Consider the following 24,845-nt stretch of genomic DNA (forward strand, 5'->3'; position numbering starts at 1 on the left):
CATATGTACCTCTCTCCTCTTGAGAGAGATTGGACATTTTTACCTTTTGATAAGATATTTGTTGCAATTTTTGTATTACGAGTTATATAACTGAATTATCTTTTTTACCAGACCTTTTGACCGATATGTCATACAGATGTCCTCAACAATTCATATGGTCGAACTCGGTCAGGTCGGTACATCTATCATTAACTTAATCTCATTTGTTAGAAAAATTCACTCTTAACAACCAGATTCCAATTGTTTATTTGTGAGAAATGAGAAGCGGGTCTTAGAAATTGAAACTGCGATCTCATGAATATGTTAATTCATACATGTCATGAAATGTAATTAAGGACTTTGGAGTTTGGAGTTGTCATTCAATCTGTGTTTTTAGAAGAAAGACCCTTCCTAACATATTACGGAAAATAGATAAAGAGTGTTTATTCATATATATTTTAAAATTATAAATATATATTAAAAATATAAATTAATAATTTACATTATCAACCTGTCGTCCTTCAATAAGTTTGTTAGCTTTTCTAACTTTAGTACTCCTTACCATTCTCGGATTTGCAGGATGAATTGCCATCTGTCCCTGTACGTGCACCTTTTCTTCCTTTCCAGCAAGAATTGTTGAGATAGGGAGCCCTCTACTAAATGCTTGACTGAATAGCAAGCGGGTTTGCCACACTGATACAAACGTGAACCTTGACAAAAAGAATATTGGCATGAAGATTATTAATCCCATTACATAGTCATAAGCTCTGCATAGCTCTTTCACTGTGCCCCATAGTCTAACTCCTTTCAGCCATACCTTCCATGCTTGTGCAATCTTCATGAAAGCAAAGGAAAGAAGGAACATCAACATTTTTTGATGAATGAAGTACTTACATAGAAAATTTTCTAGGTTGGTTTGAAAGTAAAATATATGGCAATATTTCTTTAATCTGCCTAAAGACATGTCATACAATAACAAGTTAACCCAAATAATAAAGATTGTCTTTAACTCGTGTTTTTCTAGGATGCAGAAGGTCTAACTTACCTGAATAATGGCCCATCCAGAAGGCATGAAGGCGATAATAGCAGCAAAGAAATCTGATATGGTAAGTCCAAATACCACAAATAGTACTGTCATGAGTGACAAGAGACAAAGAAAGCGAACTGCCTTGAAAATACGAAACATGAGCTGAATGTCACTGCCAAATCTTTGTCTTCTCACTGATTCCATCTGATATGCTCATACGGAATTCATACAATCAACAGAAGACCAATTAATTAAAATTGCAGAAATCTGAACTAATTTTAAATGTACAATGCTCTATATGTTCACCTTGTTTGATTGAAAATAAAAATATTTTACATCTAAAATTTAAACTACATACAAAATTTCACTTAGTTAAACTTTTGTAGCAAACAATTAGTTAAGCTTAAATTGAAGAAATAATGATTTTACGGGAAGTCACTAGTCTTGATCCCTAGCTAGCATTTATGTACCTTTAATACAATGAGTATTATTATTAAAACTGCCCAAGAAAGTCCAAATACCTACAAGGAAAAAGCAAATTGGTACTTGTAAGATGACATTATAAAACATGCAACAATTAATAAGATTGGAGAATACAAAAAATGAGTTATTCTACCAGCAAATCTTTGTTATGATGAGTAATATCCATGTGGTAGACAATTCCATATTGGTACACAAAGAAGCGAAATGCAAGAATTATCTCAAATATTTTTCCTCTCATATTTGAATATTTCAGGTGTTCATTTTCTTCATCCCACCAAGATTCCCAGCTTTTATCAGGTGAAATACCAAGACCACCACTTTTTCCAATCCACTGCTTCCAATCTTTCCAATCATCAGATGTTTTTTTCCAATCAAAGCCAGAAGGATTAAATAAGAAAGGAGCAAACAACCAAGAAGTGGCCAAAAACCACATTGAGATTGTTATAAATAAATTAAGATGTGAGCTGCGATATGACTCCCCATAGACTTCATAAACAATCAATAGTATGAGAATCTCCAAGGCCTTCGCAAAATGACTTCGTGAGTACAGCCTGTAGTTATCATAAAATTTTGCATGGAAGACAACAAATCCACGACCAGTTGGTCTATACTTAGCACCTCCATGCAAGAGTGTTCTTCCATAATAATGAACTTTTGTTCCAAGCTGGAAAGTAAAGAACACAGAGCCTAGCTGCAGCTGCATAAAGATAAAATCACCTAAGGCAGTGCGAAATCCCTTCTCCAAGCCAATTTCCATAACCATTGGCAGCACAAGCAGTAATCCCAAGTGAACAACAAACTGAGTTGCCAAGACCTCTTCAAAGGCTTTGCTCTTATGTATGTTTGGACTTTGAAGAATTTCTCTCTCAACTCCACTCAAAACCATATATAAACGACCATATAAGAACACATACACAATTAACACAGTTACCTGACAAATTCATAAAGTCCAAATGTGGGCATTAATACAAATATATTCTATAGAACAAAAGTACAGTCACGTGCTTTAATAGTTATTTGTCTAGTTATATCTATGGTTGTATTGTACGCTGTATATTTCAAATATTTCATTATATAGTCGTATAAAACATCCCAATTGTTGGAAATAACATAAATATCTTTAGGGGTTTATCAGTATCTTATCTTTTATTATTATTTCTTTTTTATCTTTTTCCTCTTCTATCTTAAAGTCATAGTTTCCTCATTTTAGAGATAAGAGTTTTCTCTATAAAAGCATGATTAGAGAATGTAATTTGTGTGACAACATTATCAACAAATGTTCCTTTTTCAAATTGACATCAAAGCTTCCTAATCCAGGATCTCTATTTCCACTGCAAACACAAACCACTGGTGCCTCTCTATAGCTCCTGCCATCGTTAGTTTTGGTGGTGGGCCAGAAATAGTCGCCCTACCCTGACAATCAAAACACCAGAAGTCCTGAAACCAGATTCAGCCCCATGTGCCGCCCTAGTGCATTATCCAACGAAACCCACTTGTCGTCGACCTCATAGACAAGGTTGCCAGATCCTACCCAGTCTTTTCAAAGTGGTGGGGTCATCTAGTTAGATGTTGTTTATGCAAGATATTTGTGTTTGAGAACTCAATTTTTTTCACCATACTAGTTCGCTTTTGTTCATTTTGTTTGAGATGGCTAGAAAAAAATTATTCCTTTGGGTCAAATGGTTTGCCAAATGTTATCAGCTCCTACTGACTTCATGGTTACAATTATTTACAATAGACCCAATACATTCGGAGAGTTCCCAAAGGATGATAGTGATTATTGAAAGAGGAGGCTTGAGCTCATATGACCCAAAGTTTTAATTATGGGTCTATGAAGAGTCTTATTATGAATTGGATGTGTCATTCTATGGTTTGAGAAATAAGTCAAAATTATATGTTTCATTCCATAATGAGACATATGGGATGACCTAAATGTAACTTTCTCATTGAAGAAAGACTTTGTTGCATGATATGACATTGAAAATAGAGTATTAATACGAGACAAGTGACTCTTTATAGCCAGGTATCATGAAGTGTTAAATGGGTTATGAATCAAGTTGGATTAGCACCAAAGTATGACGAAGTGTTAGACAGATGCCACCACCATTCGGGGTTGTCCAACGAGGAAGGACTTTTAAGTTCCTTCATTGTCTAAATTTGGAATACGATCCTATTCTAGTGTAGACTCTAAGAAAGGACTGTCAATAGAATTGATGGCATATCATTTGATATTATTTCCACTGATTTGCTGACCCTTTAAAATAGCATATCTTACATGATTGTATAGCTGTAGTCATGTAATTATATTCTTAATTATTCCAGCTGTAGGTTAGCATTTTTTAGCAAACTTTAAGGCTAGAAATCAGTTTGGAATCTTATTATTTAATAGAGAATTCTCAAGAGGAGAACGCACAAAATTTTCACCTCAATTTCCTTGAGTTTTGTTGTGATTCAAGAATTGTGTGTATTGTTGTACACATACCAATCTTACTTATAGAGTGAATACAATAAATGATAGAGATACTAATCTCTAATATTATGGAAACTAATCTAATCATATCCCTAATTGATAGTGAGGATAATAGCCATAATATATGTATCCATAATATCTGTAATATATTCACAATATCTGTAACACTCCCCCTCAAGCTAGAGCATATATATCATATGCACCAAGCTTGTTACAAATGTAATCAATCCGAGGTCCTTTACGCGATTTTGTGAACATATATGCTAACTGGTCACCGGAGGCAGCCGAAGGCAACGGTCAGAGGCGGCGATCGGAGGCAGCGACCGGAAGCGACGATCGGAGGCGACGGCCACCTAAAGCGACAGTCGAAGTCAGCGACTGGAAGCGGTTGTAGGTGGCGACCAGAAGCGGCAGTCGGAGTCGGCGATCGGAAGCGACGGTCGGAGTCGGCGACCGGAGGCGGCGGTCAGAGTTGGTGACCGGAAGTGGCAGTCAGAGGTGGCAATCGGAAGCAGCAGTTGGAGGCGGCGACAGGAAGCAGCAGTTGGAGGCGGCGACAGGAAGCGACCAGTGGCGGCGGTGTGACGACCCAAGGTGGCGGTCGGAGGCGACAACTAAAGGCAGCGACCAGAGGCGACGGTCAGCGACGTGGCAACTGGCAACACGACAACCGAAGGCTGCAGTCGGAGGTAGCAACCGGAGGCGGCAGTCGGCGGTGCGACGACCGGAGGTGGTAGCCGCCGACGTAGCGGCCGACAACGGTCAAAGTGGGCGACCGGAAGCGGTGGTCAGTAGCGCAGTGATCGGAGGTGGTAGCCGCCGGCTCGACGGCCGGCGGCAGCCGGAGGTGGTAGCAAGGGCCTTTGCAAGAAGAGAGAAAAATATATTCTAAAAGAAAAGAACCTAAGCTCTAGATACCATGTTGTGATTCAGGAATTGCGTGTATTGTTATACACATACCAATCTTATTTATAGAGTGAATACAATAAATGATAGAGATACTAATCTCTAATATTATGGAAACTAATCTAATCATATCCCTAATTGATAGTGAGGATAATAGCCATAATATATGTATCCACAATATCTGTAATATATTCACAATATCTGTAACAAGTTTTACATGGTATCAGTCTCGGTTCTGATTCAAAACTAGTTTTTTCTTCGCTGCGCTCCCAGTCTCTACGTTCCTAGTTCCAATCTCTTGCACGGTACTGTTCATGACGCGCACTGCTCACAACACAACATAATGTCTACTGACAAGTATGATGTCCTCTACGTTTGCCTTAATGGAAAGAACTACTCAACCTAGGCATTCCAGTTCCAGATCTTTGTCAAAGGCAAGGAGCTTTGGGGTCATGTTGACGGAACTGATTTTGCTCCTAACAAATCCACGCACACGGAGGCACATGCCAAATGAGAGGTCAGAGACGCACAAGTTATGACTATGTTATTTACCTTATATTACAAAATGCCTAGTAAGCAACTCATTACTATTGCCAATGGAGATAATGAAAAGTCCCATTGTGAAAACATCTGCCAATTGAAGTCTGATAAGTACATGAGTTGTAATTATAATACTGATATGCAACTTCTCTTTGATAAAATGCTTGTCTAACTCTATCTACTTCGTCCTATCATGTTGGACTAGATTATGAGCAATGCTAACAGTTGACGTATAATCACAAAATAGTCTCATATTTAACTTTGAGGTCATTGAGAATAATATTTATCCAAAACCCCTCACAAATACCATGGACCATAGCTCAAAACTCAGCTTCTGCACTAGACCAAACAATTCTATCTTATTTCTTACTTCTTTATGTCAACATATTCTTGGCAAGAAACATACAATAACCAAAATTGTTGCAATTGATCCTACATAGTCAACATCAAAGAACATACTTCCAAAGAAGATCAATCACAAGATTTCTTATTTCTAGCTTGTGTAAAACAAACCTAAAACGAAACTTATTATGAGACAAGGAAAATACTAATTATAGTTAAGTCAAGTCAGTAAAGGGATAAAGGAGTGATGATTGACCTAAATTCATATTATAATGTTATTAAAATTGAAAAAGGTCAAAATTTTGATAAGAGATATAGAAAGAGATATTTTGGAAAGTGTTGAAAATGAGAAAATCATTCAATGTTTTTATAATATGAAATCTTAGAGAACAATTTGAAGTATATTTATATTTCAAAAACAATGTTAAATTATACGTTTAATACTACAAATTTATGTATGAATATTGCCCCCACTGTTTAAAATTTATGGATTCGTCACTGGTTCAAACAATAAAGACATTGTCTCCATTGGCAACTGTAATGAGTTGCCTGCCAGATATTTTTGAGTATGATGTAAAGTGGGTGGAAAAAGAAGTCATATGATCTGTTGGCCAAGAGTCAAGGATTGAGGTGCCTTGAGAAACAAAACTAGAGATGTTAAAGGATCTCTCACCCTTCATAGTCAAGGTACACAAACTAGAGGTCTTACTCATAGAGCTAATATGGATTTCAAGCTCACCGAGCTCTTTTTGGACCTCGAATGTTCTTTACTAGGACCTCTGTTTTGTCTGCTTGGTCAGAAGTAGTTTGATTTGCCCACATTGATAGAGTCCTTGTCTGCACCCATATGCTCGAGAACTTTCTCTCTTCCATGAAGCTTATAGTTAGTATCTTTGGTGTGACCAAACCGCTTGCAGTATACACAGTATTCCACATGATTGCCCTTTGGTGGAGGCTTCTCCGTACCGAGAATTTGAACGTGTATGGGATTGTATTTAGGATCAAGCCATAGAGAAACTTAAAGTTTTTCCCCTCTCAATAACCTTTGAGTGTGCAATAAAGTCAGCCTTGCACATCTTCAAGCTTTGGTATTGATCCAATTCAATCCATAAGCCATTTAGGGTTCCATATTATTCAGTCATAAAAAGGGTTATTACCTTGCAGTAAAAATCTTGCTCTTTGTATCATAGTAAGTAGCAAAATCCTTTTTCGTAGAGTATGTTTCTCTAAGGACGTCCCACATCTTACGTATTGAAGAGTAGAATATACAATTCCCACTTACCTCAGAAGTCAAAGTAATCCATAGCATGGTTGTCAAACTCGCGAGTCAACTCGTAAACTCGTACGAGTCTACGAGTCTAGGGTAGCAAAACGGGTTAACTCGCTCATAGACTCGTTTTTTGGTAGACTCGGGTAGACTCGGTCAGAATCGCGAGTCTGAGACCGAGTCCACGAGTCTGGTTAGTTTTTTTTTTTCACCCTTAAATGGCCCAAAACGACGTCGTTTTGCCTAGGGTTAGTAAGTGAGAAAGCATTTTTCCCTTCGCGCGACATGCCTCCACCATTCTCACGTTTCTGATCTGGTTTTTCTCCCTCCGCAATGTTCGAACTCTGATCTCCGCCTACGAACGCTCATCTCCGCCGCTACGAACGCGCATCTCTGCCGCTACGAACGCCGCTGCAATCAAACGCCCCCTGCATACGAACGCCGCCGCTATCAAACGCCCCCTGCATACGAATGCCGCTGCTATCAAACGCCCCTGCATACGAAATCGCGTCCTCTTGCTGGGAAGGACGCAAGTCTGTTTTCTCTCCCTCCGCCGCATCTCTGTCGCATACGACCGCGTCTGTCTTCGTGAGTCACTCTAACATTTTTTGATTTTTTGGTCTCTTAGTGTTAATGAAGAGGATGAGCTTGAAGAAAATGAAGATGATGATGATGCACATGCATTTGTTGGAGGATTGGACTTTGATTGATTAATTTAGATCTTGTTTTATGTTTTTGATTTGTGGACTTATGTGTTTTCGACTTTTGGTTGTTTATGTATGGTTAAGATTTGTATTATGACATTTTATTGTTGTTATTTGACTTATTTCAGACTTAGAATGTTGAAATAGTGATATCATATTGTGTGTGTTCATGTTTTTTAATATATTTTAATATTAGGTAGACTCTTACGAGTCTACGAGTCGAGTCTACGAGTCGAGTCTACGAGAGCTCCACGAGTTTGTGTAGACTCTCGAGTTTGACAACCTTGATCCATAGCCAAGTCATAATCAAAGAATCCTCATTATCCCAAGCCTCAAATATTGGGTCATCATGATTTAGGCTCACTCCATCAATATGACTCAGCTTCAACCATCCTTTGAGGGTGGTGTAGATGCATTGTGACCAATCTAAATAGTTACACCCGTCAAGACATAATGGAACCACCACATCTGAAAGGTCATTGGGCCCTAAGGTGATACCTTTTCCTTCAACCATCACTAAAAAAACACAGTTTATCAAGCGAAACAGACCCTTGAAACCGTATTTGTCCAATCACCAACAAGTGTATCACATCGGAGAGGGTCGCGGCTTACACACATTTTAAGGAAGGTGGCCCGTGGGGCGGAGATCAACTGCGAAAAGTTCAAAATTTTGCTAGCAATGGAGGGGGGCTCCTTTTGGTCTGACCACCAGTCCTTAAGGTGATGGAGGTAGTGGCTTATGACTATAGGCATGGGTACGCCAAAGCAGAATAGCATAAACACATAGCTCCCCAAAGTGGAAGCTTTGATACCAAATTGAAAAAGAAATTCTATTAATAAGTTTTACAAAATATTTTCTCTAATCATGAATTTTATAGAGAAAACTACCATCTCTAAAATGTGAAAACTATGACTTAAAGATAAAAGAGAAAACATAAAAAATAAAGGATAACGATAAATCACTAAGATATTTTGTTGATAAACCCCTACAATATTATGTTATTATCAACAATATATCATAATATATTTCTCTAATTATAATAAGAATTTTGGTGAAGTGTATTACTTGTGTGGTTCTTTTTAGGGGTTGTGTTGCTACTATATTTCTATTGTGTTTTTGCCTCTTTCTTTTCAAACTATGGCACGACTTGTGCTCTCTATTAAGACAAGATCCCCAAAATGAGATTTGATTAGTTACCATGCTATTGAAGTATAAGCCAACTGTTGTGAAGTAGAACGACAACATTCTATAGAAGTCAAATCGTTGGCCAAGTCGATAAACATCACGACTAAGTGTTTGCTCTCCATTTCCACTTGCAACCTTAGCCTCTAAAAGTGATATTTGATTCATACTTGTATCACTCCCTTTACCTACTTGTATGTATTCATGATGTGTGATAAATCCTTGACGTAGTGTTGAATTGAACCCTATGTATGTTAAGCACAATTAGTAAAACATTCCCACCCACAAAAAATTACAATATAGATTCAAATTGAACTCTATGGATGTTAAGAAAAATGAATAGAAAATTTGGATCTGTCAGATATCATTTTCTACTCAACCATATAATACCTGCAAATATATCCTCACTTAGGTTTATAACTTTTGATGCTTTGCTTATGCCACCTCTTGTTATGTGGAAGATTCTGTCAAATATATCAGGATGACCATAATGAAATCGGACCCTACAAATTCAAGAATATGGATTACTTAACAAAAGTGAAAAAGTTAGAGCATAGGTAAAAAAGCAAGACTTATCCTATTCTTGTTTTAAATCCAATTGCAGCAGAAATTAGGGATGAGTTTGTGTTTTACTCATGCATCAAACCCAATATTTATAAGGACTAAACCAAAATGAAATGGGACCCTATGAATTCAAGAATATGGATTACATAACTGAAGCTCAAGCGAAGAAAAAAGTTTAGTGCATAGATTATAAAGCAAGATATATCCTATTCTTGTATTTGATTCAATTGCAACACAAATTAGTGATGAGTTTGTACTCTACTCATGCTTCAAACCCAAGATTTATAAGGACTACATTGGCTTTATAAGGAGGCCATGATTAAGGTGTGACAAGGGTGATTGCAATTAAGGCTGATTTCCAATAGAAAATAAGGTAAAATTTTAAAAAACTGTGAAATAGGATAAAAATCTCAATGGATTTATAATGCAGTATCACAGGACAAGCAAATTGGAACTAACCTTAAAGGATTTGCCAAAACTCGTTGACCAATGGTCACGGAGCTGGTCTCCTGGTTTTCCCTAAACCAGGCAAGTGAAGAAACACTGCAAAACAAGAAACACATAAGAAAACTTGTGCCAATTCAAGTTTCATGTGTATTTATTTTTTTGGTTAAGAAATAACTTATTCAAACAAGATTTAATATTAGATATTGTCACAAGGTAAACCTTCCAGTAAATAAATGCTCTCTTATGCCCAAAATGGTGGGTTTTCGTTGCCCACTATGTGCTTTTCGAAATTCTTCCAATACATTTCTCATTTTGAAAGATTCTTCATAATAGTTTTCCTTAAAAAAAATAAAATGAAATTAGTGCAACATTGATTTATACAAAAGATAATTCTTAACTTGTATTAAAATGAAGTCCAAGGAAAAGTTACCTGATTTATATCTCTAGTCTGCAAGGCTTCTCCACGAGTAAATATAATTGCATGATTTTGGTTTTCAGCTTTCCCTTCACCAATTATTGTTGGAGGCCCAGGTAGCTTGATGCGATATACTTCCTAGTAATACAATTTATAATCATTTTAATTATAATTTAAGGCTATTCAATACCCCAAACCAACTCAACATGAATTGAGCGACAACCACAACATCCTTTAGTTTGTCACGTGAATAATCTTTTACACTAGAATTATAGTAGAGTAGTAGCATTCATATCCTTGAGTGATGAACTTGGAGTAGACCGAAGATTGGAGAACCCGACGAAGAAACATTGGCTGAAGGGAGAAAGTGGTGGTGGTCACCTCCAAAAGCTCTTGTTGAATTAAGCGCTTACCACTAGGTTAAAAGCTATAAGTCATAGCCTAATAGTTAGGACACAACCTTTTGTACTTAACCATAACGTGTCAATTGTGACTTGACCCACGTAGGTCTTTGTCACAAGACAATTGATGTCACAACCCAACGAATAAGCTCTCCCTCAACAATTACCCTTGTTGGGCATCAAACATGTGACCTTGGCACTAATATCAATTATTGTATCGAGCTCTTACCACTAGGCCAAAATCTATAGATGATAATCAAGAAACAACCCTTTCTATTTATCCGTAATGTTGCAATTTTCTCCTTAATTTTTGTATCAAACATTTTCTAATTAATGCTTTGATTTAATTTTGTAATAAATCTTGTCAAAATCATATTTAACTATAATTTGAATTATGATCACATCATAGATGTCAAAATATATTTTAGGAAGTTTTAGATATTATTCCTATGGTATTTTAATTCTTTATATTTTCTGTATTTTGCTATTAATACTAGGCTTGTATATTTAGAAACAATCCCACAATTACAGGGATTTGTCCCCTAGAATAGGTTGTTCCTGTTTCCTAAAATAGCCAACAGGCTCATGTATAAATCTGATGTATCTCATGATTAAAATAATATATGAAATAAATGATTTCTTCTAAATCTGAGATGGTATCAGAGCTCCTTATCCTTGGGAGACTCTGACCGTGTGATCTGATCATAGCCTTCATTGCTATGCAACCCTAGAATTTCATTGCAGCCTTCATTGCTGTGTGATCCCGAACGCTCATCACAGCCTTCATTGTTGTGCACTTCCCTACTGTTCCAGACCCTAAATCGGTCTGCTTCTCTATACCTTAATTGCACTTATTTGTAATGGCTGAAATTATAAATTCAGTCATAGAAAATGGAGACAACAAGTTCCAGAATGCGAGTGAACTTCAGAATGTCCACTCTGCCTATCGATTGAATGGAAAAAATTATCTCGAATGGTCTCAACTCATTAAGACCATCTTGAAAGGGAAAGGAAAGGTTAGTCATCTAATTGATGATGCCCATGTTGAAGGAGATGCCAGATTCAAGTCATGGGATGAAGAAGACTCCATGATCATGGCATGGTTATGGAACTCAATGGTTCTGAAAATCAGCGATACATGCATGTTCCTCAATTCTGCAAAGGCAATATGGTTTACAGTAGAGGAAACTTACTCTAAGGCAAAGGATGCTGCCCAAATTTATGAGGTAAAGGTAAAAACTATGGCAGCCAAACAAGGCACTAAAACTGTCATGGAATATGCTAATCAACTCAAATCATTATGGATGGAACTGGACCATTACAGGGTCATAAAGGCCAAGTTTTCTGAGGATTTAACAATTCTAAGGGAATACATTGAACAAGACCAGGTGTATGACTTCTTGGTAGGCCTAAACCAAGAATATGATCAAGTCAGAATCCAAATATTGGGAAAAGAGAAGGTTCCTGGGCTTAATGAAGTAGTGGCAATTATTTGGAGTGAAGAGAGTAGAAGGAGCCTAATGCTAAAGACCCCAACTACTGATAGTTCTGCTATGATTGTTGAAGGAGCAACAGTCATGGTTGCGAAACAAAAGTAAGCAGGCCTTCTTCCAAATGGGGATTAGTGGATGTAGACCAGCTGACACACTCATTGATCCTAATAAGAAACTTGGAGATGGCAAGGAAGGTGATCCTATGGATATTGGCCGCTATCAAAGACTTGTGGGGAAGTTAATTTACTTATCTCATACAAGATCTGATGTTGCTTTAGTGATAAGTCTTGTAAGTCAATTCATACATTTTCCCTAAGAAGAACATCTTGAGGCAATCTATAGAATCTTAATATACTTAAAGTTTGCTCCACGAAAAGGTCTTTTTTGCAACAAATTTTTTTTTATCAACAATCCATTTTAGCCTAGACTAGTGCAAACTGGGCAAGTTCAATCACTTATAGAAGGTCTACTTCAGGGCATTGTACATTTGTGTGGGGGCAATCTTGTGACATGGCAAAGTAAAAAATAAAATGTAGTTGCTAGAAGTAGTGTTGAAGGTGAATATAGATCAGTGGCACAAAAAATTTGTGAGATGATATGGTTGAAAAGGGTTCTAGAGGAATTGAGAGTGAGTACCGACTGACCCATGAAATTGTATTGTTACAGCAAGGCTGCAATAAGCATTGCACAAAAACTAGTGCAACATGACAGTACTAAACATGTGGAGATTGATACACATTTCATCAAGGAAAAACTAGATAATGGAATCATTTGAGTAACTCAATGTAAAGACTACTTTTCTTCTTAGAAAAGTGGTTTGGGTCTGTTAGATATAATTTTATCTTATGGGCCTAGGCCCACTACTTTGTATATAAACACATCTTTTGGTTTGCAATACACAAGGAATATGTTCTCTCCATTTACCATTTCTCTCAACATGGTATCAGAGCCTAATCCTTGACCTCCCGGTGGACCCACTGTTCATCGGTGCCCGGAAAACATGTCTCATTTCGTTTTCCGGCTACCCATCTCGCTGTGCTTCTTTCCGGCCATTTTTTCCCACTTTTCCAGCATTTTTCTTTGCTGCCGCTACAGTCGACTTTCTGGCTGACGACCCACCCACCTAGGTCCCCTTGCTCCGACAACTCCAACGGCACCAGTCACGCGACGAACGGAGATCGCACACGCCCACACGCGCTGATCTCGTTCTCGCGCGTTTCTCTCTCCTCCCCGTTTGCCGTCGCGCGTGGCAGCACGTCTAGCGACTTTTCCGACACCGGCTCGCCCCAACGTCCTCTACACTGATCTACTCTTTGTTTTGTGATCGGACCTCGTTTGTCACGGATCTCTTCCATCTCGGGCCATTTTTTCTCTCCTGTTCTAGCATCTATGGCTACCCCTACCGCTGTTCGGCCTGACTCCTCTATTTTCACTAACTATGTCAATGTCCCCCTTTCCATTGACAAGTTAGATGGAACCAATTATGATACTTGGGCTTCGGATATCAAGCTTTGGCTTAAGGGACATGATTATGTTGCTCACCTTACCCAGACAGTTGCTTCCGTTGATGAGAAGGATCGTCCTCGTTGGTTGAAAATTGACACTCAAATTTGTAGTGTCCTTAAGTCGACCATTCATCCTTCCCTAAAGCAAATTTTTCGTGCTCATGAGACATGTGTTGATGTATGGGAACAAACATGATTGTTGTACACCAATGATACTCAACGTCTCTATGGTGTGTGTCAAAATCTCCAGAATATCATTTCTCCCCGACGTCTTGAGGGCTCCATGGCTGAATATTTGGGCCAAGTTCATGGCCTTCTACATGACTTCAACGAACTTTTGCCTCCCGCTGCCACTCTTGCCAAGGAACTAGAGCAACGCCAAACTTCCTTTATGTTGATGGCATTGTATGGGCTTCCTGATGAGTACTCTTCCATTCGTGATCAAATTTTGGGATCTCCGACCATGCCTACCTTGAACTCGGCTTGGTCCACTCTGTTGCGTGTGGCTTGCAAGTTTTCCCCTGACATACCTTCTTCAACTCCCACTAGTGACTCCTCTGCTTTGGTTTCTCAACGTGATGATCGTCAGTGTTCTCGCAAACCGGGCAAAGGCCTCCCAAGTGTGATCACCGTCACAAACTGGGCCACACAATTGACCGTTGTTACGTCTTACATGGTCATCCCCCTCGCCCTGCTACTACTGTTGCCCACACTGCCACCCCTGTCTCTACTATATCTGGTGCTACCCCCTCTGATAGTTCTGGCTCTGGACCTCCAACTCTCTTCAACGACTTCCTTAAATGGTATGAGGAATGTCAAGCTTCCAATTCCACTGCTTCTGTTGCGCACACAGGCCCTTCGTTTTTTGGTCTCACTCACTCCACTTCTCTTGGCCCTTGGGTCCTAGATTCTGGTGCTACCGATCATATTTCTGGTAATCGGTCTCTTTTCTCCTCTCTTTCTACTTCTGCTTATTTACCCTCTATCACTATGGCTAATGGCTCTTGTGCCACCTCTCATGGTGTTGGTACTGTCCATCTTTCTCCTTCTATCTCCATTGACAATGTTCTTTATGTCTCAGAGTCTCCCTTTAATTTATTATCCCTTAGTCGTCTTACTCGCTCTCTTGATTGTCTTATCTCTTTTACTAAAGATTCTATTTTCTTACAGGACCGGAGTTCTGAACGGATGATTGGCACCGGATGTGAGTCTCATGGCCTTTATCACCTAGTGTCCTTTTCTCCGAGTGTCCCCAACCGAGCGTTGTCTCTTTTTGTTTTAGTTCACTCTGATATTTGGGGGCCGAGTCGGGTTAAGTCCACTTTAGAATTTCAGTATTTTGTAACTTTTATTGATGATTACTCTCGATGTACTTGGCTATTTTTAATGAAATCTCGTTCTAAATTATTTTTCATATTTCAGTCTTTTTATAATGAAATTCAGACTCAATTTGGTGTTTTTATTCACACTTTTCGTAGTGATAATGCTCGTGAATACCTCTCTCACTCTTTTAAAGCCTTCATGGCTTCCCATGACATTCTTCATCAGACTTCTTGTACATACACCCCTCGACAAAATGGGGTGGCTGAGTGCAAAAATAGACACCTAATTGAGACCACTTGCACCCTCTTACTTCATGGTCACATTCCTCATCCTTTTTGGGGTGATGCTGTCCTCACCGCCTGCTATCTCATCAGTCGCATGCCATCTTCTGTCCTTAACAATCAAATACCTCACTCTATTTTATTTCCCACTCAACCTCTCCACCTTTCTACCTCCTCGCATCTTTGGATCTACATGTTTTGTCCATAATCACAATCTTGGTCTTGACAAACTCTCTGCTCGATCTCACAAATGTGTCTTTTTAGGGTATCCTAGGTCTCAAAAAGGGTATAAATGTTTCTCACCGTCCCTTCATCGCTACTTTGATTTCAGCTGATGTCACCTTTCTTGAGTCTTCTCTCTACTTTCCATCTACTTCCCCTTCTCCTACACCTGTCCTTGCCCCTTAAACCATCCTTCTTGTCTTTGATACTCCTCCTTTGTCTACTGTGTCACCCGACCCACCACCTCCGCCTCCACTACAAGTTTATCATTGTCGGCAACGCTCTAGCCTTCCTATTGGACCCCCAATTGACTCTATTTCAGTGCCACCACCTTCGTCCCCTCCAGCCCAACCACTTGAGTCTGACCACCCTATTGCTCTTCAGAAAGGTAATCGTTCTACTTGTAATCCTTCCCCTCATTATATTACTCTGAGTTATCACCGATTATCCCCATCCTAATATACTTGTCTCTCTTCTCTTTCCTGTGTCTATTCCTCAAACTGTAGGTGATGCCTTGGCCCACCCTGGTTGGAGACAAGACATGCTTGATGAACTGTGTGCTCTTCAGAACAATGGTACTTGGGATCTTGTTTTTTTGCCTCCTGGGAAGTCTGTAGTTAGATGTCGATGGATCTTTACAATCAAGGTTGGTCCTGATGGCACCATTGATCGACTCAAAGCTCGTTTGGTCGCCAAAGGTTATACTCAAATTTTTGGATTAGACTATGGTGACACTTTCTCCCCCGTTGCCAAGATGACCTCTGTCAGATTATTCTTAGTCATGGCTGCTCTTTGTTGTTGGCCTCTCTATCAACTGGATGTTAAAAATGTCTTTCTTCGTGGGGATTTGCTCGAGGAAATTTACATGGAGCAACCTCCTGGGTTTGTTGCTCAAGGGGAGTCTTCCGGTTTGGTATGTCGTCTCCGCAAATCACTTTATGGTCTTAAGCAGTCTCCAAGGGCATGGTTTGGTAGATTTAGTACCTTAGTCCAACAGTTTGGTATGATTCGAAGCGAAGCTGATCATTCGGTCTTTTATCGACATTCCACTGCTAGGTGCATCTACTTGATAGTGTATGTTGATGATATTGTTCTTACTGGCAGTGATCATCATGGAATTTCTCAGATAAAACAACATCTTTGACATCACTTTCAGACAAAAGACCTTGGTAAACTTAGATATTTCTTGGGGATTGAGGTAGCGCAATCTACAAATGGAATTGTAATATCTCAAAAAAAGTATGCATCGGATATTTTAGAAGAAACTGGGTTAATGAGTTCCAAGCCCGTTGATACACCTATGGATCCCAATGCTAAACTTCAACTAAGTCAGGGGGAGCCTTTCTTAGATCCTGAGAGGTACAGAAGATTGGTTGGGAAATTGAATTGGCTCACGGTAACTCGTCTTGACATCTCTTTTGCGGTTAGTGTGGTGAGACAATTTCTCAATTCTCCATGTGTATGACATTTGAATGCAGTCATCCGCATTCTGAAGTATATCAAAGGTGCTCCAGGAAAAGGTTTATTATATGGCTACAACAATCATACCCAAGTTGTGGGGTACTCAGATGCAGATTGGGCAGGCTCTCCCTCTGACAGGATATCCACCTCAGGTTATTGTGTCTTTATCGATGATAACTTGATTTCCTGGAAAAGTAAGAAGCAGAATGTAGTGGCAAGATCTAGTGTAGAAGCAGAATATCGTGCTATGGCCTCTGCTACGTGTGAGCTCATTTGGCTCAAACAGTTGCTTAAAGAACTGAGATTTGGCGAAGTCACACAGATGACTCTCATATGTGATAACCAAGCTACCCTCCATATTGTCTCAAATCCAGTATTTCACGAAAGGACCAAACACATTGAAATAGATTGTCACTTCATTCGTGAGAAGATTTTATCTGGGGACATTACTACTCAATTTGTTAACTCTACTAATTAGTTGGCAGATGTCTTCACCAAATCATTACAGGGTCCTAGGATTGATTATATTTGTAACAAGCTTGGTGCATATGATCTATATACACTAGCTTGAGGGGGAGTGTTAGATATAGTTTTATCTTATGGGCCTAGGCCCACTACTTTGTATATAAACACATCTTTTGCTTTGCAATACACAAGGAGTATGTTCTCTCCATTTACCATTTCTCTCAACAGGGTCTAACTCAATTCTACAAAACTAGTTTAATGGTAAGGGTTGCTCTCACTTATATACTCTTTAATTGCCTTATTTCTAGTCGATGCTAGACTTGGGTTTTTTCCAATATACCCCCTTACGCCCAACACCATTAGACTTGGTGCGTGTATCAATGGTGGATGGCTAATTTAGAATAGATCTAGATAGCTCTGATACCGTCTTAGAAAAGTGGTTTGAGCCTAACTCAACTCTACAAAATTGGCTTTTATGGTGAGGGTTTCCCTCCACTTATATACTCTTTAATTGTCTTATCTATAATCGATGTAGGACTTGGATTTTTTCCAATATTTCTCCATAGAAAACTTGAAGAGGAAATTATATGCTCCAACCAAAAGGCTTTAAAGAACAAGAAAACTTGGTTTGCATGTTAACTGAATCTCTATATGGTATAAAGCACGCGTCAAGATGATGGTACAAGAGATTTGATTCCTTCATTATTGGTACTAAATAGGCTATGTTCAAACCATTGTATGTACTACAATAGGTTTAATGACAATGATTTCATCATTTTGTTGTTGAATGTGGAAATGTTAGTGATAGGCTCCAACAAAGATCAAATTCAAGAACTAAAGGCATAGTTGGCTAGGGAGTTTGATATGAAGGACTTGCAACCAATAAACAAAATTTTAGGGACGCAATGCAAATTTACCGACACCTAAAAGACACGAAGATTTGGCTTTCTCAGAATAATTACATACAAAAAGTCTTGCAAGGCTTCAACATGCAAGACTATAAGTCAATTTCTACCCCACTTCCTATCTATTGTAAAAATATCCCCCAAGTATAAGTCCTATCAATGTCTCAAGTATTGTATGCATAAACAGTGGAAAGCCTTATGTATGTCATAATTTGATCAAGACTAGACATTGCACAAGTACTGGGAGCGGTCAATAGATATATGACAAATCCTAATAGAGAGAATTGGAATGTCATTAAGAGGATCCTTAAACACATCAAAGGAACCCTAGATGTTGGGTTATGTGTTGAAGGATCAAAAATTGTAGTCACGGGCAATGTCAAGTCAAATTTTACCAACAATCGCAATAAAAGAAAGTCTACTACGAGCTATGTGTTTATACTTGCAAGAGGGGCAGTAAGTTGGTTGTCCAAGTTACAAATTTTTGTAGCTCTATCAAGTATAGAAACTGAATACATGCCAACTATTCAGGCATGCAAGGAAGTAACCCAGATTTAAAGACTAATGGAGGAACTTGGACACAAGCAGTAGAAGACTATTATATTGTGACAATCAGAGTGCCTTGCACATTGCAAGGAATCCAACCTTTCATTCCAAAACAAAGCACATAGGTATAAAATACCACTTTGTTTGAGAAATAGTACAGAAAGGAAGTGTGGATATGGAGAAGATTCACACTTAACACAACATAGCATATGTGATGACAAAGCTAATCGTTTTATGGTGTCAATCCTCTTTTGGCCTATAAAAAACTTAAGTAACATAATTTTATTATTAGCTCAATCATAATCTTCAAGTGAGAGAATTCTTAAGTGTAAAGTCCCTCATTGGTGAGTTTTGACTCGTGGGTACGCAAACTTAGTCTATAAATAAAGCCTTATGGTTTCCTACAATCTTATCCCAGTGTTTTCCTTTCCTTTCTTTATATATTCTCTTTGTCTATTTTGAGAGAGTTTCTCTAAGTAGTGGTATTCTCCTATTTTCTAGAGAGTGTCCTTGTGTTGTCCTAGAGTTTAGAGAGAAGTGTTGTAATTTCTTCCACTTAATGAAGGTCCTCTTTTGTCCATTGTCTCTTTTGTCCCTCTTTTTTTCCTCGTATTTTAGTTGTAAGATATTATTTTGTTACTTTAGTACCTGATAGAAAGTCAACAAATTGGAGGTTAAGATGAAATATAGAGCACATCCATCTATATTGAATATGGTGGTCCTTCCTTACCATAGATGAAAATGGGAAAGTTGGAGTAACAAGTAGGTGTAACAAAACACTTAAATTTAAGTGTTGGAGGTGATGGTTGGCTTGTGAAAGCTTGGGCAAAAAGTTGGAAATGAATAGTATCAACCTCCAAGTACAAAATCGATAATAATGTCATGTACATGGTTTGAGTTGGTCGTCCTTTGAGTTAACTACCATTAAAACTAGAAAATTGAGTGTAGGAACATTGATGGTCACCAATGAACTTGTCATCACAATTGTAGAAAAGGCCTTGATCCCATTGCTTTTACATTTAAGCAATGCCAAGACAATTAATTAATGAGTATGTTTAGGGTTGAGGTTGTGTGGGTTTGATGGTAGAAGCATAGCCATGGGACCCACCACTAAGGTCATGGCTAGAAGGATGTAGGAGGATTGAACTTGTGTTGAAGTCAATGGGCCTAAGCTCCTCTTGAGTTGGGCTATTACTTAAAGTCCAATACTTTTCTTTATTTTAGGCCTTGTATTGTGGGTCTTGTAGTAGGACTTTAGGCCTTGATTGCGCTTGTATTTTTAGGCCTTGTATTTTGGACCTTGTAGTGTAGAATTTGTGAGCTTTATATTTCTTAGGCCAAGTAGTATAGGTTGTTTTGTTGGGCCTTAGGATTTAAATTGCTCATTTGGACCTAGACACACATTTGATTTGAATTAGTAGCACATGTGGCCGACCATGTGGTTAAGCGCACATGGGCTTCTAAATTCAAATGCAAATGTACATCACATGGCATTCAAATACATCAATTCAATCCTAGATCTAAGTGCACATGGGAGCCCAAGGTGGAGGGAAGGTTCACCAACCAATTTGAATTTCAAATTCAAATTGGCACGCCAACCGACCTTAGTTAGCTAATCTTGGTTCATTTTGAACCTTTGGTTAAGCCAGCTTCTCCTATAAGCCAGCCACCTAGATCTATTTAAGGTCTTTCTCTACATTTTGTGCATCCCTTTTGAGTATATGAGCATTCTATTTTTCAAAATTCTCTCCTTTCTCTCTCAAAGTTCTCATTGGATAATCATTCTCCTTAAGCACTTGCAACAAGGAAACCGACCTTGTGGAGTAGTGCACTTGCTTGTTTCTCCTTCTCTAGGAGAATTCGCACGCCAATTCAATCTTCTTATTCTCATTTCATTTGGTCATGTTACAGATATTGTGAATATATTACAGATATTGTGGATACATATATTATGGTTATTATCCTCACTATCAATTAGGGATATGATTAGATTAGTTTCCATAATATTAGAGATTAGTATCTCTATCATTTATTGTATTCACTCTATAAATAAGATTGGTATGTGTACAACAATACACACAATTCCTGAATCACAACATGGTATCAGAGCTTAGGTTTTTCTTTTAGAATATATTTTTCTCTCTTCTTGCAAAGGCCCTTGCTGCCACCTCCGGCTGCCGCCGGCAGCCACGCCGGCGGCTACCGCCTCCAATCGCTGCGCCGCCGACCACCGCTTCCGGTCGCCCACTCTGACCGCCATCAGCCGCTGCGCTGGCGGCTACCACCTACGGTCGTCGCACCGCCGACCATTGCCTCTGGTTGCTACCTCCGACTGCAGCCTCTGATCGTCGTGCCGCCAGTTGCCGCGCCGCCGACCGTCGCCTCTGGTCGCTACCTTCAGTTGTCGCCTCCGACCGCCACCTTGGGTCGTCGCACCGCCGCCACTGGTCGCTTCCTGTCACCGCCTCCAACTGCCGCTTCCGATTGCCACCTCTGACTGCCACTTCCGGTCACCAACTCCGACCGCCGCCTCCGGTCATCGCCTCCGGTCGCCAACTCTGACCGCGCTTCCGATCGCCGACTCCAACCGCCACTTCCGGTCGCCGCTTCTGGTCACCAACTCCGACCACCGCTTCTGGTCGCCACCTATAACCGCTTCCAGTCGCTGACTCCGACCGTCGCTTCAGGTGGCCGTCGCCTCCGATCGCTGCTTCCGATCGCTGCCTCCGACCGCCGCCTCCGGTCATCGCCTCCGATCGCCGACTCCAATCGCCGACTCCGATCGCCGCTTCTGGTCGCCAACTTCGATCGCCGCTTCCGGTCGCCACCTACAACCGCTTCCAGTCGCTGACTCCGACCGTCGCTTCAGGTGGTCGTCGCCTTCGATCGCCGCTTCCAGTCGCTGCCTCCGATCGCCGCCTCTAACCGCTGCCTCCGGTGACCAGTTAGCAGATGTGTTCACAAAATCTCTTAAAGGGCCTCGGGTTGATTATATTTGTAACAAGCTTGGTTCATATGATATATATGCTCCAGCTTGAGGGGGAGTGTTACAGATATTGTGAATATATTACAGATATTGTGGATACATATATTATGGTTATTATCCTCACTATCAATTAGGGATATGATTAGATTAGTTTCCATAATATTAGAGATTAGTATCTCTATCATTTATTGTATTCACTCTATAAATAAGATTGGTATGTGTACAACAATACACACAATTCCTGAATCACAACAGGTCAAAATCCATTGGAGAACATCAAGGAAGGATCAGGAATTTGGTCATCATTCTTCATTGGAGGATCCATCATGGGTGGTAGGGGTCATGTAGGTTGATGAGGGGAGATTGATGCCAAAGAAGGGTTGATAGGTGGGGAACTAAAGGGCTTTGGTTTGATGTCCTTGGTTTTGGCTTCAATGTCCAATTTCGGGTAAGAGGCCAAGAAGAAAATAGTTCAAAATAACATCAGAATATAGGTCATAATTTGCCAACATTTTTTTTCTCAAAATGTAAATAACTTCCTAGTGAATTTCATACGTTGAATATCCAAATTAGACCACCCTAGATTAGTAGATTTTCAAAGAAAAATTATACAAAACTAAAATTTAATTTTTAACATTTTAATAAATATGGAAAAAGCACAACTCACAATAAAACATTAAGCCATAATCTTTTGTTCATACCTCATCATATTTATCCCTTCCCTTGACAAGAACAGAGTAATAAACTTTTTGAGGTCTTCCATCCTTTTTGTCTTCTATTTCATCTATGTATGCAACACGAAGGGATGAATGCCTGCATGGAATGTTCGATTTTTCCACTATCAATCCTTTTATTATTTTACAATATACAATAAACTAATAATGTTATGCAAATGGTTGTATTGACTCACGTTAACATCAGACTGAGAATGCTAATATAGCAACTTTTCTCTCTTTCATTTTTGGATTTTTTCAGATAACCGTACATTTGACAAGAAAGAACATAAGTGAACTTTAAATCGGCCATAGCTTGTGCATTGTCGAGAAACTTCTTATTTTTATTGTAGAAATCCTCTGTCCGAAAGCCTTCAGAGAGAGCTGCAAGAGAAAAAACATATAGTTGACTTTGTATTTGAATGGCTTCTGTCATATCTCAAAATTTGAACTCGACACGGTATGTAAATAGAGAAATAACCAGTGTCTCCAGCAAATTCTATGAAGCATTGAAGGATCAAAGCTTGCCAATAGTACATCATTCCTCTCACTAGCAAAAACATATGGTTGCAAAATAACATTTAAATTGGAATATATATTCAAATCTAGAAATGAAAATATTGTTCATTACGATCAAGACCTGTTCGATAAAGTGTCTGTCCTCTATAAGATGCCCACCGACAAATTAATTCCTCCTGATCTTTCTCAAGATGATCACTTTTTAGTCGTTCATTGAAATTGGCCCATTCATCTATAGTGCATTAATGTTTGTTAATTGTGATCCAAATTTTGAGAAAAGAAAAGAAAGTACTAGATTAATCATATAAGAATGTCCTAGAAAATTACAAATTATATCATAATTATTTTAGTAGAAAAGCTGCGAGAATGTTAAAAAAGAATGTAATAAATAATTAAATATTACTCCACTAACATGGTACTGGCATATGGCAGGTGATTAGATGCCTAAATATATGGCAACAAAAACTCACATTGTATACAATTACAAGAAATAGAGAGAAATAAAAGTCACATTCAGTTAAGAAAGTAGATTGAAATCTAATTTAACTTTACAAAACCATATTGCAAGGTCAGCGTTGATCCCCACTTATATACATTATTATGGGCTTATCACTAGTTAATGTGGAATTTCCAACACACCCACTAGTTGTGGAATCTCCAACACACTCCTTCACACTGAGGACTAAACTTCTTGAGCATGAAATTTGTAGAACTAGGCATCTACAAGTGATCCAATAGCGATAAGAACTTTGATATGCTTTGATACCATTTTAAGAAAGTAGATTGGAGCCTAATTCAAACTTACAAAATTGACTTGTACGATGAGGATTGCTTCCAACTTATAGACGCCTTATCATTAGTCGATATAGGATCTCCAACACATCATAAATATAAGATGAAGAGATTTGAGGGGAAGTATAAGTAACACCAACATAGTGTGGCCATACATCATAATGTTCAAAATAGAGTTCAGGAGTACCATAGAAAATCATTTTGTATTAGATTGATAAAAGATACAATAGAAGTATGTAAGTGCTCTATTTATAGAGCTCATATGTAGCAACAGTCTAACAAACTAAACGACATCTCTAACAAACTAATTATTCTTAACTTATTCTTAGGGATCACAAATATACCCGTACTCGCAGGTAATACCCAAACCCATCTCGACTTTGACGGGGAATACCCGGTTTGACCGAGTACGGGTACGGGTAAAACCCGATATATTAAATCGGGTACGGGTACGGGTATGTACTTACCCGCCCCGTACTTGTACCCGTCCCCGTTCCCATTTTTAATTTAATACCCACTTTCAATTTAATTATATTAAAGAATTTTAATATTTTTTTATGTGTGATTATTTATTATAATATGAAATAGAGAAATAACCTAACTATAATTATAATATAATAAAAAAATAATTTAAAAATATCATATTTTTACAAAAAATAAAAAATAAAAACATTGACGGGTACGGGTATATCGATACCCGACGGGACGGGGATGAAAATCATATACCCGACGGGTACGGATACGGGGACAAGGATGGGTTTGACTCGCAGGGACTGGTATCATAAAACCCGCGTACCCGACCCGCCTCGTTGCCATCCCTACTGATTCTATCCTACACAAGAGACCACTTAATAACCATGAAGATAGAAAACTATCAGCCTTCAACATTGTTAGTGCTACAAAATC

General features: G+C 38.8%; 1 protein-coding gene across 6 annotated transcripts in view; it reads right to left on the bottom strand.

Annotated features, from left to right (window-relative positions):
• Nucleotides 1-338: 338 nt before the first annotated feature.
• The window catches only part of LOC109811247 (callose synthase 7), a 53,865-nt gene continuing 29,358 nt past the window's right edge, over nt 339-24,845 (bottom strand). For 3 of the 6 annotated variants that reach the window (XM_020374927.3, XM_020374925.3, XM_083068441.1), the window contains 13 exons: nt 23,269-23,379; nt 23,110-23,178; nt 22,826-23,012; nt 22,617-22,728; nt 10,343-10,465; nt 10,132-10,250; nt 9,925-10,008; nt 9,292-9,404; nt 8,917-9,146; nt 1,623-2,420; nt 1,477-1,527; nt 1,025-1,210; nt 339-814 (listed from right to left, as the gene is read on the bottom strand). In XM_020374927.3, coding sequence (XP_020230516.2) covers nt 470-814; nt 1,025-1,210; nt 1,477-1,527; nt 1,623-2,420; nt 8,917-9,146; nt 9,292-9,404; nt 9,925-10,008; nt 10,132-10,250; nt 10,343-10,465; nt 22,617-22,728; nt 22,826-23,012; nt 23,110-23,178; nt 23,269-23,379 — 2,528 coding nt within the window. In that variant the 3' untranslated portion in view covers nt 339-469. The remainder of the gene's footprint in view (nt 815-1,024; nt 1,211-1,476; nt 1,528-1,622; nt 2,421-8,916; nt 9,147-9,291; nt 9,405-9,924; nt 10,009-10,131; nt 10,251-10,342; nt 10,466-22,616; nt 22,729-22,825; nt 23,013-23,109; nt 23,179-23,268; nt 23,380-24,845) is intronic. The other 3 variants (XM_020374928.3, XM_020374926.3, XM_083068440.1) reach the window with 3 other exon arrangements.

This window comes from Cajanus cajan, chromosome 2 (genome assembly GCF_000230855.2).
Source record: "Cajanus cajan strain Asha chromosome 2, NIPB_CcT2T_4, whole genome shotgun sequence".
In the NCBI taxonomy this organism is placed as follows: Eukaryota; Viridiplantae; Streptophyta; class Magnoliopsida; order Fabales; family Fabaceae; genus Cajanus; species Cajanus cajan.